The sequence below is a fragment of the Pan troglodytes genome, chromosome 19 (genome assembly GCF_028858775.2).
Source record: "Pan troglodytes isolate AG18354 chromosome 19, NHGRI_mPanTro3-v2.0_pri, whole genome shotgun sequence".
NCBI lineage: Eukaryota > Metazoa > Chordata > Mammalia > Primates > Hominidae > Pan > Pan troglodytes.
Window position 1 is genome coordinate 63,996,958 of NC_072417.2, and position 13,748 is coordinate 64,010,705.

At 44.8% G+C, this 13,748-nt stretch overlaps 1 protein-coding gene and 1 long non-coding RNA gene across 5 annotated transcripts in view; one reads left to right on the plus strand and one right to left on the minus strand.

The window, feature by feature from the left end:
- Positions 1-3,762: 3,762 nt before the first annotated feature.
- TOB1 (transducer of ERBB2, 1) lies at positions 3,763-8,838 on the minus strand. Of its 2 annotated transcripts, none has more exons than XM_063799843.1 (2): positions 7,586-8,838; positions 3,763-5,703 (listed from the first exon to the last, which is right to left on the minus strand). In XM_063799843.1, the coding sequence occupies exon 2, from the start codon at positions 5,557-5,559 to the stop codon at positions 4,522-4,524; it is 1,038 nt and encodes a 345-aa protein (XP_063655913.1). In that variant the 5' UTR covers positions 5,560-5,703; positions 7,586-8,838; the 3' UTR covers positions 3,763-4,521. The 2 variants fall into 2 exon arrangements, with proteins under 2 accessions (XP_063655913.1, XP_054527161.1); XM_054671186.2 differs by having other exon boundaries at positions 3,763-5,502; positions 7,586-7,889.
- Positions 8,661-13,748, plus strand: part of LOC107969272 (uncharacterized) — a 54,969-nt gene continuing 49,881 nt past the window's right edge. For all 3 annotated transcript variants that reach the window (XR_010153330.1, XR_010153332.1, XR_010153331.1), the window contains exon 1: positions 8,661-8,745. This is a non-coding gene — a long non-coding RNA (uncharacterized LOC107969272). The remainder of the gene's footprint in view (positions 8,746-13,748) is intronic.

Below are 13,748 nucleotides of genomic sequence, written 5' to 3' on the forward strand. Positions count from 1 at the left end.
ATATAATCTTCCTAATATACCACAAAAACTAAAGCACTCTGATCTCAAATGACCTCCTGGGCCAAACTGATTAAGCATCAGCTGATTGGTATACTAAACAATGCAATGGGTTTTATTCAGCAGTGACCATTTTACATACTTGTCTTCTGTTTTTCTTGTATCTATTCTTGCACTAGAGTTGTTACCCAGCATCTGACAAAAGCATGCATTTCCAGTCAAGCAAGGGTACGTATCTGATGTACCATGCCTATGCCATTTTCTGTTTGTGTAGGGAAAGGATATAAAGGAAGGTCTACCAACCGGCATTTTACTTCATTAGCTTAAGTATGTCCAATGAGACATACTTTATTTCTTTCTGTGTTACAGTGACTTATTTTAAAATAATCGAAGTCCTGAAGATTTGTTAAGTCTCTCGATTAAAATGCCAGACATGTATATGGGAATGAAATTTACACCCAATTGGAAAAACATTATTTTATTTTATTTTTTTGAGACTGAGTTTCGCTCTTGTCACCCAGGTTGGAAGGCAGTGGTGCAATCTTGGCTCACTGCAACTTCCGCCTCTGGGTTCATGTGATTCTCCTGCCTCACCCTCCCAGCCTGTAGCTGGGACTACAGGTGCATGCCATCACACCTGGCTAATTTTGTGTTTTTAGTAGAGATGGGTTTCGCCATGTTGGCCAGGCTGGTCTCAAACTCCTGACCTCAAGTGATCCACCTGCCTCGGCCTCCCAAAGTGCTGGGATTACAGGTATGAGCCACAGCACCTGCCCTGGAAAAATATTTTAAACTCAGAGTACCTTTAGTTTCACCTTCAAAAGCTAAGTTAACTAATCACAGCATATATTGTTATCTTTAAGGAGGCATTTTGAAGAAGGCCTATATTTACATTTGCCATCTATTATAGGCGAAAAGGACATTTCACAATGTACCTGATTTCAGAAACGACAAGGCAGGGCAGAAAACGAATATACTAAACTTAGAAAGCCATTTTTTGGTATAATATTCCTTACTCATCCATGAGCTATGAAATCTGTAAGGCAACATTTTGGACACTCAGGGTATTCAGAGGCTGCTACAGTATCTGTAGCTATAGGAGTCAAAAAAATGGGAAAGGCCTATGAAAATAACGAATTCATCAAATTGTCAACCGAAATGGTCTCCCCACAGAGAGTCAAAAGTGTGATGGCACCTTGGGGAGAAAATGACTTGGAACTAAGATGTAAGCTTTTCTCAGATGTGCTAGGCAAAAGCACCTTTTAAAAAATTCCCATTCCTAATGAACAAAAAGGGCATGTAAACAGGGCCTTTGTTCATTTTTTAAAAAATTATGAAGTCCTCGCTGGATGCGTTGGCTCACACCTGTAATCCCAGCACTTTGGGAGGCCGAAGCGGGAGGATCATGAGATCAGGAGATCGAGACCATTCTGGCCAACCTCGTCTCGTCTCTACTAAAAATATAAAAATTAGCTGGGCGTGGTGGCGCGCGTCTGTAGTCCCAGCTACTTGGGAGGCTGAGGCAGGAGAATCACTTGAACCCGACAGGCGGAGGTTGCAGGGAGCCAAGATTTCACCACTGCACTCCAGCCTGGCAACAGAGCGAGACTCTGTCTAAAAAAAAAAAAAAAAAAAAAAAGATGAAGTTCTCAAGGACACCAAGCTCAAGTTTTAATAAAACCAATCAAGATCACATTTTGAGTTAGTCATTCTCCGGTGTCAAACATATGTACCAAGATGAAATTTCCCTAAGATTTTTAATACATATATCCTTAAGATCTGAAACAGATATTCAGGCTTATGTTAACCTCAGTATTTAAAATCTGAATATATTAGTACTTGGCTGGGTGTGGTGGCTCACGCCTGTAATCTCAGCATTTTGGGAGGCCAATGCGGGCGGATCACCTTAGTTCAGGAGTTTGAGACCAGCCCAGGCAATGTGGCGAAACCCTGCCTCTACAAAAAATACAAAAATTAGCCGGGAACGGTGGCACGCACCTATAATCCCAGCTATTCAGGAGAGTGAGACAGGAGAATCGCTTTAGTGGAGGTTGCAGTAAGCCAAGATGGCCCCATTGCACTCCAGCCTGGGTGACAGAGTGAGACCTTGTCTCAAAATAAAATGAATATATTAGTGCTCCAGACAGTTTCAAATTCTATTGTTGACCAGGCGCAATGGCTCACGCCTGTAATCAGAGCACTTTGGGAGGCCAAGGCAGGCAGCTCACTTGAGGTCAGGAGTTTGAGACCAGCCTGGTCAACATGGTGAAACCCTGTCTCTACTAAAAATACAAAAATTAGCCAACATGGTGGCAGGCACCTGTAGTCTCAGCTACTCGGGAAGTTGAGGCAGGAGAATCACTTGAACCTGGGAGGTGGAGGTTGCAGTGAGCCAAGATGGTGCCACTGCACTCCAGCCTGGGTTACAGAGCAAGAGACTCCATCTCAAAAAAAACACAAAAATTCTATTATGTTCTGTCCAGCTGCCTTATGATTTTCAGAAAAAGCACATTACACTTGAGCCTTCATTTGTAAGTAGAGTTTTCTCCCAAATGTAACTTTATCAGTCTGTAGCAGAAACTAGTGCTTAAAGCCATTATCCTGATGGTTCTTACAGCTATTCAAACTTCGTGATCACAAAAGCATGTAAGTGTTGGCAGACCAGATCTCTGCTGCTTGCACCCATTATTCCAATACTTCTTCATAGCCTCATTCTGTTCCCTAAAGAACAAAAGCCTCACCATGGAGCTGACAAACAGCTTAGCTCTGTTATTTCCAGTGCTTGTTTCCTTAAAACTTTTTATTGCTCTACACTGCATGGGTAAATGACAAAAGGCTTTTGTAGACTGGTGTCCAAAAAGCTCATGAGACCAAATTTATTTCACTGGTAACCCAGGCAGTGCTGGTTTCTTACTATAAAAGTACATACAAAGTTTTTTAAGACAGCTTTCTCACCAATACTATGTCAACACTGTATCAAATGGACGTTAACTTTCTCACCAATACTATGTCAATACTGTATCAATTGACATTTAGTGAAATGACTCATTTAGTGTTCTTCTCTCCAACTCTTCAGTTTTAAAAAACTCCATCCTCACCAAGCCACTCCAATTTGATACATTGTCAATATCTCTAAATCCTTCAAACCAGCAGGTTGGGTACCCACTTGCAAAAAATTAAATACGTAAGCGTTTTTGCTGGGAAAATGAAAATGCTAACATCTAACAATCTGTCCAGCCGTGAATAGATTTTGACCATAAGTTCTCTAGCTACATGCAATGGCTAAACTTTAAAGATTAGTAAAGTGATGTCAATTTTTCTAAGTTCAGTCAGCCGTTTTGTCCAAGCAAGTTTCCTCAGCAAAAACAGAAAACTGATCCAATGCTCTCTCCATATAAATTTCAAATAAATCATCTCAGATTACACGAAGGAATTTCATTTTATCACCTGACTCCTCCATGTCAGCATGACATTTTGAAACTTGCTGTATAGCTAACCTTACCATACCATCTCTATAATGGGGTAGACAAATGTGGACTGAAGAGGGCTGTTAAAAAATAAAGTTGTCCCAAGCACTGGTCAGGCTATAGTTTTGATAGCATTTTTTATGTGGCAAATCACGGTCTGGTGCATTAGTAGAGCAACTGCTTTCCATTATTCCTTCGTGACTCAATGAGTCAGGCCTTTTTCCATCATTAGCATTTACAACATAATAACTCCAGAGGTCGATCTTCAGAAAACACTTAAAAACAAAGACAATAGGCATTTTTAATTTTAAAGAATTTTAATACAAACTTAATATAAACTATTTCAGTCCCTCTTAACATGTAAGACACTGACTCAAAATACTTTTATACCGTTTTTTTCAAGTATTGCACAATATAGGTACAAAATTAATATTTACGATTACATTTTTCTTCCATAATATATAGCAAAAATCTTTAAACTTTTAACAGAAAATACATTTTTTTGAAAAAGCAAATATTCGTACATTTTAATTCCACCACTAAAGGAATATCCTGTACACAATTTTTAGAATAGTTGATGTCTTTAAGATGGATATTTTACAATTTCAGTAAAAAAAATACAACATGAAGCTGCTGCTGTCACAGATCACTGTAGTAAAAAGATATAAATGCAATACCATGTCGTAGAAACAATATATATATATCCTCTGATATTTTACAAACTTTGTACTAAATTAAATTATACAATTAGAAAAGACCAATAAACCCACTTATTAGTGCCAATTTTTATAAAAAAAAAATCAGCCATGTCCTTGCTATATCTTAAATACTGTAAGAGGCCATATCTGAGAGTATACTTTAAAATATACAGTCAGTATAAAATAACTTTGTGCTTGGTTGGCAAATGAAAAATGATGCATGTTTTATTATTATTTTTTTAACCAAGCTTGAATGTATCCTTACTATAAGCTTAAAAAAAAAAATTCTCAAGGAGGTGAAAAAAAAAAATCCCCCTTGGGCCCGTGCATTTTAACTTGTACGATACATTTTCTTTTTTTTAGTTAGCCATAACAGGCTGGAATTGCTGGTTAGAATACTGCATGTTATTTAAGCTAAAATTCAAGCCATCTACAAAAGACTTCTCATTGAGGCCTCCATAGGCCGCAAACACATCAAAGGCATTACTGTACTGGAGAGGACTGAGGTTAAGGGGGCTGTCACCTGGGAACATTCCATTGGTACTACTACCTTGACCCTGCATATTAGGAAAAATAAATTCCTTGGCATTAGGAGAAAGAGCAGAGGTTTTCTGCTGTTGTTGCTGCTGTGGTGGTGGTGGTGGCGGTGGCGGCTGGGCTGGCTGCTGCTGTTGCTGTGGCTGCTGCTGGCTACCCAAGCCAAGCCCATACAGAGAGTGCATTGAGGAAGAGATGGCTTTCTGCTTCAAGAGGTCATTCACATTCAAGCCGAGGTTGATGGGAGAAGTACGTGCAACCTTGTTGCTACGGCCACTATTCTTCATTTTGGTAGAGCCGAACTTGGTGGCAGCAAAAGTGGCAGTGGTAAAGGTTAAAGGCTGAGTGGACCGGGGCATGAAGGTAGGGCTTACAGCAGCAGAGTGACCAAAAGGAGGCGATGGAGAGCTGGACACTGATGAGGCTGGGTCACTTATGGGCATAAAAACCTGGGCCTCTGGGTTAAAGCTGTTTTTGATCTCCTTATCCAACTCACATCCATTTTCATTATTATCATCCACGTAAAGCACCTTCACTGGTCCCTTTTCACCAATTTGGTAAGAAACCTCAAATGGGTCGATCCAAACACTAAGATCCTGTGGCAGATTGCCACGAACATCATCAATGTCCAAACCACTCTCTTTGGATGCTTGTTCAATCACTGGGTCCACTTTCTCCCCTATGTGTATACATCTAAACCCCGATCCTTTGTATGGCTTTTCAGGATACCAGTGCCCTTCATATTTCTTCTTAAGAAGTCTTTCAAGTTCTTCACCAAAAATGTTGACACGTCTCCTGGGAAGCTTATTGTACAAATACGAAATAATAAAATTTAGTGCTACTTGGATTTCAAGCTGCATAGCTGCTACGCCACAAAATTAGGTTTCAACTCCCCCACCAAAAAAAAAAAAAAAAAAAAGATGTTCAGTTTGTGGCAGAGAAACAAATTTTCATTCAAAGTGCTGGTATTAGTAGATTATCCTTCACCTTGAGTGATCTTGTTCCTTAAAACAAAAGCAAACATATCCAAATAAGATAAATGTAATATAAGTCCCATGACCTTCCCCCCTCCAAAGTAATTTCACCTTTCAAAATGTCTAAGATCCTGTGTTAGTCTGCTAAGGATAAAAAGAAAAAGAAAATGTCTACTAGGACAGAAAGCCTGAAAACTGTTACTAGCACAAAATAAACATAAAATAGAAAATCGTTTATTAAAGTTTAAAATCACACAGGAAAATGTAGATTTACAAATGAAATAATGCTTTTAAAAACCTGTTTCTGAATAGAGTTCTAAGAAGAAAAATCTCTAGAACATGCATTCTTCTCTCCTCAGTTCTCACAAGAATATTTATTGTACTCAGCATCCTCCCGCCACCCCCATATATATAGATGCCATTTTTAGGTAGTAATTTTTATTGTTATTCACCAACTTAGAAGTGAATCCACGTTTTAGTTTACTTTGGATATATACTGTTTAAATCTGCTCTGTCACTGACATTTAAAAATTTGGTAAGTTAGGAAGATCATTTTAATTTCCATAGTACATGATGCTAAAATTAAAGACACTGAGTACTAAATGAATTTCATCCTAGTAAATAATTATGAACCAAATTATTCTATATAGTTTCGGCCTTAAGTATACTAAGAGCATACAATATAATAAAATCCAGCTTCTCTGGGCCTTTTGTTTTCAATGTGTATTTTTCTAAATCTGAAAATACCTATTCGGCAGCAAGTATAACAAAAGCAAAGACACAAATTAAAACTATTGATTATTCTTTTTAAGGCCAGGGTTTCTGAGTTTTAGTCTGATTTTTAAAAACCTCCGTCCGTCCCTCTCTCCCTCCCTCCCTCTCACGGTAACAGCCGGAGAGGCAAGTATGGTAAGGTCGACCTTTAAACGTTTGCTGGATCAGCACTGGGTGGGGATAAGAAAAGATCAAGGGCAAACAGAAGATATTTGCGAAAGGGATCTATTTGCACACTGAAGTTGATTTCAAAGTACGTTTAAAAATCAAGTTGGTCTTAATTCGTCTGTTCTATTTTCCATATTCGTGGTGACAAAGGGAAAAAGAATCTCTGGCTGCCCCCAAACTACAAACACTTTCCAAGTCAAAAGCCTGAGTGCCGGCAGAGGCAGCTGATTAAGCCCAATTGCTTGAAGGTGCAGCCGAGCGAAATTCAGGCTCGGTGGAAGGTAGTTACAAAGCAACGCCTTAAGACAGGCAGGAGTGTGAAGAATTACATAAACAGCCAGTTAGATCTCATTAGATTTCTGCTCACAGCCCTCGGAGCCCAAGCGCTACAGCAGCAGCAACAGCAAGAGGAGGTGGAGGTGGAGGAGGAAGAGAGTACGAGCCTCCTCGGAGAAGGAGGAGGAAGGCCCGGGAAATGGAAGAGCAACCTCTCCCGGCTGGGCACCCAGCACCGAGCAGGTCGGGGCGCCTCCCCTCCCCCGCCGTAACCCGACCCGCTGCTCCCCGCCCCGTGGCCCCCGCCCCGGGCTCCTGGGACCCGGCCAGAGCCTGGGGGAGCACCGGTTCCTCGGCACCATTTTCAGCCTCGCGGCCACCGGCCCCTCGAACCCCAGCGTTCCACCGCGAGCTCGTCGCTCCTCCGGGCACCCCAACCCCCCAATTCCCGTCAGCTCGCCCCGGGCCGCCCGTCCCCGGTCAACTGCCCAGGACGAGCCCGACGCGCCGGCGGCCCCTCGGAGCCGCTCCCCTCGGGTCCTGGCGCTGCCCCCTCGGCGCCCAGGGCCGCGACCCCGCCGTCCCCGAGCTCCCGAGGGCCCAGGGCTCGACGCCGCTGCAGCCCCTCCTCCGCCGCCTGGGCCCGGGGCTCCCGTCTCCTCGCCGACCCCGCCCGGCGCCCCGAGATACTTACGGGCTGCTTCGGGGCGGCTTGGACCACAGACCCGCGGCTGGGCGGGGAGCAGCGCGGCAGGGCGGGGGCGCGGGAGGGTCGGGAGCGGCGAGCTCGCCGAGTGCAAGACGTCGCCGCTGCGGGGCTGAGGACAGAGGACAGAGGCCTCGGGCAGGCCTTGGGAGATCGCCGTTGGTGGCTCGGGGTGGCGGGCACGGGGGTCAGACGAGCGCGCTCACTTCTCCACACAGCCCGGTGCCCGGCCCAGCGTCCCCGTAGTGCGCCCGCTCCACGCCGGGCCAGAGCTTCGCTCCTTCTGCCGCGGCGCGCGCCCCGCCTCTCGTTTTATGGCCTCCTCCCCGCCCCCATCCCCTCCGTCGGGGTGCGCGCGCCCGCCCCGCGTCACACAGCTCCGGCGGCGCAGCCATTCCCCGCGCTCCCCGCCCCGCACCCCGGTCCCCCGCCGGCCGGCTCCGCCCCTGCCCTGCCCCCCGACGCCATTGGCCAAGTCCCGCCTGCCCCTGTCCGGACGCGCGGTGGACGCAGGGGTGGGGAAGCCGCACCCTCCGGGCTCCAGGAGGGCCAATGAACCGACGATCGGAGCACTGGGGACGGAATGAAGAGAACGTCTGGAAAGGGACTGTGGGGGTAGACGTGCCAATGAGAGAGAAAGGGGTGGGGTAGGGCGGCTGACGCCCGGTTTAGGCGGAGAGCGCCGGGCAGAGGGGGAGGGGGACGAAGCTGGTGGCGAAGCGGCTCAGGAGAACCGGGACTGGAGGAGCGGCAAGAGTACCCAGAAAGTGCCCTCTCCGCGGGGGTCTGCGGCCAAGGAGGATCCTGCTCGTGGAATAGCTACCAAATCGGCCTCCAGCCCACCCCAGGGGCGGGGTAGAGAAAGGGCAAACTGTGACCGGGACTTGTGCACCCGATTAATTGAATATTAATCACCCCAAGGCCTAGGCCAACCGCCACCCAGAGAGTGGCAGCTGCAGAACCCAAAGACGTGGAGCCGGGCTGGGGGTGGGGAAGGGAGGCCGCCACAGCTCCCGCCCCGCCGGCAGTTTAACTGCTTCCGCAGCCTCAGGCCTCCCGGTGCGACCCCGGCTGCGACTCGGATCCGTTTATTCCAAATGTCCCAGCCCACGCCGTGCCCAGAGTGTGGCGACACGAGGCCAAACTGCGTATGTATCTGTGTCCATGTCTACACACACACGCATGCGTGCATTTCTAGGGCTTGCTGGATCGCAGGTGCACAGAATAAACGCGGTGACTGCTTGTAAAGCGCGTTTAAGATCATTCTTGGCTGAAATATGTGCGGGTACCTAGGGAGTGGGGTAAGAGAGGGACTCGTGGTGGGGGGCGGGTAAGTGCCTTTTTCACAACCTGCCCCAGAGAAATACACGAAATTACATCGGGAGTGGAATCGAGCGTCCTTCTCAGCTAAAAATATTACTCACAGGTAGCAACGACGCCTGATTGGCTGCGCTGGTCCCTTCGCAGCGAGGCGATTGGCTGCCTGGTATCCAGGAGACCGACGTCAAACTCGGACTGGGAAAAGGGGAAAGTCTGGGGGGAGCAAAGGAGGGGACGGGGAGAAAGAAGCAATGAATGAAACGCCCATCGCCTGGCCTTCCCCTTTCCCCTTTCCCCTCTCCTCTCCATTCTTGGAGCACTTCCTGGAAAAACACCAGTTGGGGCGCCGCCTTCCCCTCCAAACGTTGGGGCCTGCACTCTCAACCTGCTATAAGGAAGTTAAACCGCAGCTCACCGAGGAGTAGGGTGTCTACGGGGCGGGCCCGTGTAGACCAGCTGTGCTCCTCGGGCACAAACCCGCCGTACATGTCAGGCCTAGAAGCTTTTGGCTTTGTGGACGCAAAATCTGGTTGGAGCCTCCTTCTCCACCCTGACTCTCCCGCCTCTCCTTTTTAGAAGGAACCGCACTGAGAAAGGGTATTTCTGAAGGCTCAATGCGTAGGAGAAGGGGTGGGAAGATGGGTTTGTGGAATGGGCTGAGGGTGGGGAGTGGTCAGGTGACTGATTTCATGTTTATTGTACAGATTCCTAAAACATAGTTTTACTAAGTGACTCCTTAAATTCTGATTAATGTGATTTTTTTTTTTTTTTTTTTTTTTTTTTTTTTTAGTGTTTGGGTTTTTTAGTTGCAAACAGGAGTGGAATTGAAATGTGAAAGTATGGCAAAACTGTGAAAGCATTTAAATTAAAATGTCCCTTCCTCTGCATTGAAATGTCATCAAAACGTCAAATATAAATGATTTGTTCAGTTTTCTTTTTTTATTTGTTTGTTTTTGGTTTTCTGTAATGACAAGTCCATCTGTAATAAAAGTGAGTTATTTTTAGTTTTCTAATTAAGCACAGAAATTTCAAGAAACTAGACAGGATATCCTTGGAATGCCTTACCAAAAGAAACACTTCATTTTTCACGTGTTCTAGAAGCACAACTTCTTTTACCATTAGGCAAATAATGGTACTGTACGAAACATCTAGAACTGCGGGACCATGTGTCTTGATTAGTAATTTTATATTGGGGGGGCATATTAGGCATGGCTGAGACTAAAATGTCTAAGGATAGATGAATTGTAATTTTGTCAAACTTATCTGTACTTTTCAATAATTCTCTAAAGAGAAGGGACAAGTTCTCTTTTCTGAATGTCTTCAATCTGTAATTCCAGATTTGAAATATGAGAGCAGTCATCTGATAGGTACTGATTAAATATCAGTAGCATTAAAAGCATTTTTAAGTCAGAAATGTAGATGTCAAAAATTTATGAGTTATTGCTGCTTGGCCTAGGAGTGTAAGAAGATGTCTGACCAAATATAAACACACACACACACACCACACAACCACACACGGAGGCCCCATGGCATACTGGAAAAAGCAATGAAGGGTGGGTACTGGGAGGTCTGAGTTTCACACCAGTTTCTATAAACTTTTAGTTTTCTCACCTATAAAAAGGGTTGAATTAGATCATATCTAATGTCTCCTTCAATTAAAAAAAAATTCCACACTTGGCTGGGAGCAGTGGCTTACGCCTGTAATCCCAGCACTTTGGGAGGCTGAGGCAGGCAGATTACCTGAGCTCAGGAATTTGAGACCAGCCTGGCCAACACGGTGAAACCCCGTCTCTACTGAAAATACAAAAATTAGCCAGGTGTAGTGGCACACGCCTGTAATCCCAGCTACTTGGGAGGCTGAGGCAGGAGAATTGCTTGAGCCTGGGAGATGGAGGTTGCAGTGCGCTGAGATCGTGCCACTGCACTCCTGCTGGCCGACAGAGCGAGACTCTCTCTCAAAAAAATAAATAAATAAAATATTCCGCCCTTAAAACTCAATGTTCCTAACATACATACTGCAGCTGTTTTTCAAAGACAGATTGCAAGTCAGGGCGCGGTGGCTCTCGCCTGTAATCCCAGTACTTTGGGAGGCCAAGGTGGGCGGATCATCTGAGGTCGGGAGCTCGAGATCAGCTTGACCAACGTGGAGAAACCCTGTCTCTACTAAAAATACAAAATTAGCCTGGCATGGTGGCGCATGCCTGTAATCCCAGCTACTCGGGAGGCTGAGGCAGGAGAATCACTTGAACCAGGGAGGCAGAGGTTGCGGTGAGCTGGGATCGCGCCATTGCACTCCAGCCTAGGCAACAGGAGCAAAACTTCGTTTCAAAAAAGAAAAAAAATACATATATATGGATTGCAAATAAAAGGGAAAACTGATTCACATCTCTGAACATTGCCAGTCACGAGGTATAAAATGTTCTTTATCCAAGTTTTGCATATGGCTTATTATTATCTAACATTTACTTTGGAATTGTGCAGGGGAGTGGAGGGCTAACTGCTAATTGTGCAGGGAATTAGACTTATGGAGGAAAAAAGAATTTGATATTAGGCTCCAAGTGTATCACAATCAAGAGGTATTCCTCTCTCTGAGCAAATAACAGTCACTAGAAACTACAGCCTTTGCCTTTCACATCCCTACATTCTACACAATTCCCAGTGGGCCCTTACAATAAAGGTAATCGTTTGGTAAAAAATAACTTCCAATATCTTCATAAAATACAGTTCTTGAAAGTGCCTTGAATTATTACCTAATCCACACAAGGACACACACATGCAACACCTTGATTTCTGAGATAGAGACATCCTAAGCTTTCTAATTCTTAATATGCTTCCTTGTAAATTGAGAAAGGGTTACAGGAGAATAGCTATCACATGGTGTATAATTATTAATACTCATTTTACTTCTTTTTTTTTTTTTTTTTTAAGACAGAGTCTCACTCTGTCGCCAGGCTGGAGTGCAGTGGCACAATCTCGGCTCACTGCAACCTCTGCCTTCCGGGTTCAAGTGATTCTCCTGCCTCAGCCTCCCAAGTAGCTGGGACTACAGGCATGCGCCACCACTCCCAGCTAACTTTTGTATTTTTAGTAGAGATGGGGTTTCACCATGTTGGCCAGGATGGTCTCTATCTCTTGACCTCGTGATCCGCCCGCCTCGGCCTCCCAAAGTGTTGGGATTACAGGCATGAGCCACCGCACCCGGCCGACTCATTTCACTTCTAAGGAATCAACCTTTTACCTTTATTTGAAAATAAGACAGGCAGGGCAAGGTGGCTCACATGCTCATAATGCCAGCATTTTAGGAGGCTTGAGGCGGGAGGATCCCTTGAGCCGAGAAGTTCGAGATCAGCCTATGCAACACAGTGAGACCCCTATCTCTATTTTATTTAAAAAAAAAAAAAAAAAAGGCGGGAGTGGTGATGCACACCTGTAGTCCCAGCTACTTGGAAGGCTGAGGTGGGAGAATCTCTTGAGACAAGGAGGTGGAGACCAGCCTATGCAGCATAGCGAGGCCGTTTCTATTTTATTTTCTTTTATTTTTTAAAAATTAGCTGGGCGTGGTGGCGCACACCTGTAGTTCCAGCTACTTGGAAGGCCAAGGCAGGAGGATCTCTTGAGACCAGGAGGTCGAGGCTGCAGTGAGCAGTGATCGTGCCACTGCACTCCAGCCTGAGCAACAGAGGGAGGCCTTGTCTCAAACTAACAACAACAAAAAAACCCCATAATGTTCTTATCGTGATTTTTATTTATTTCTTTTTAAATGGTCATGCAACATAAATCATAGCACACACATTTAAAAATTATTATTATTAATTTTTTTTGAGACAGAGTCTCGCTCTGCGCCCAGGCTGGAGTGCAGCTCACTGCAGCCTCCCGGGTTCAAGTGATTCTTCCACCTCAGCCTCCCGAGTAGCTGGGATTACAGGCACCTGCTATCATGCCCAGCTAATTTTTGTATTTTTGTAGAGACAGGGTTTCACCATGTTGGCCAGGCTGGTCTTGAACTGCAGGGGTTACAGGCGTGAGCCACTATGCCTGGCCTAAAATTAATTTTTTAAATCATGCTCTAGTCATTGAGTTATTGAAAACCAAGTAAACCAGTTCTCTTCTAAACATTTCTAAAAAAAAGGCAATCCAGTTACGTCTGAGGAAACCTCAGTGTGGTTTCCTGTGGCTTTTCACATGGGTTTGTAGTGGAGGGCTATATAGTCTCCAGAAGACACTGGCACACAGACATTTGTAATTAAAAGATAACTAGATAATGTTGAACAAGCCTACTAAAGCAACGTGGTCTGATAGCAGAATGTTTCTTATAATTTGCTCACTTTCTATTATCTTGATGAACAAAATCCAAACCAAATTTTGCAATTTCTTTCCATTAGCCAAGGAGGAAGATTTTGATTTCAGTAAAGAGATTATAGTGCGGGTTCTAGGAGTGATACGGTGTTCATGACATTCTAAGTACAAAGAACATTTATATAAAGTACTCTGAGAGCAAATGTTATTAGAGTACTTTAAATACATTTAAAGCATGGGTTGCATATGTTATTATGCAGCTCTGCTTACTAAAATAGAATGTGATTTTATATATATAACCAATTGTGGCAGACACTGTTGCCAGCTCACCCGTTTCCCATGCCCCATCCTCATTCCCTTTTCTTCCTGACTAAAGAGGCTAGAAGAGCTAAATGCATGTTTTCCCAGGCTTCATTGCAGTAGAGGTGGCACTGTGACACTGTTCTGCAGATAAGATGTAAACAGAAGTCAGCTGGGATGGTTTCTGAGGGTGCTATGCTTTTCCTATCAGAGAGGTTTGTTCTAGTTACTATTG

What these genes read in the sequence shown, in the direction of transcription:
- TOB1 (XM_063799843.1), bottom strand. Translation starts at nt 5,559, where the DNA reads ATGCAGCTTGAAATCCAAGTAGCACTAAATTTTATTATTTCGTATTTG.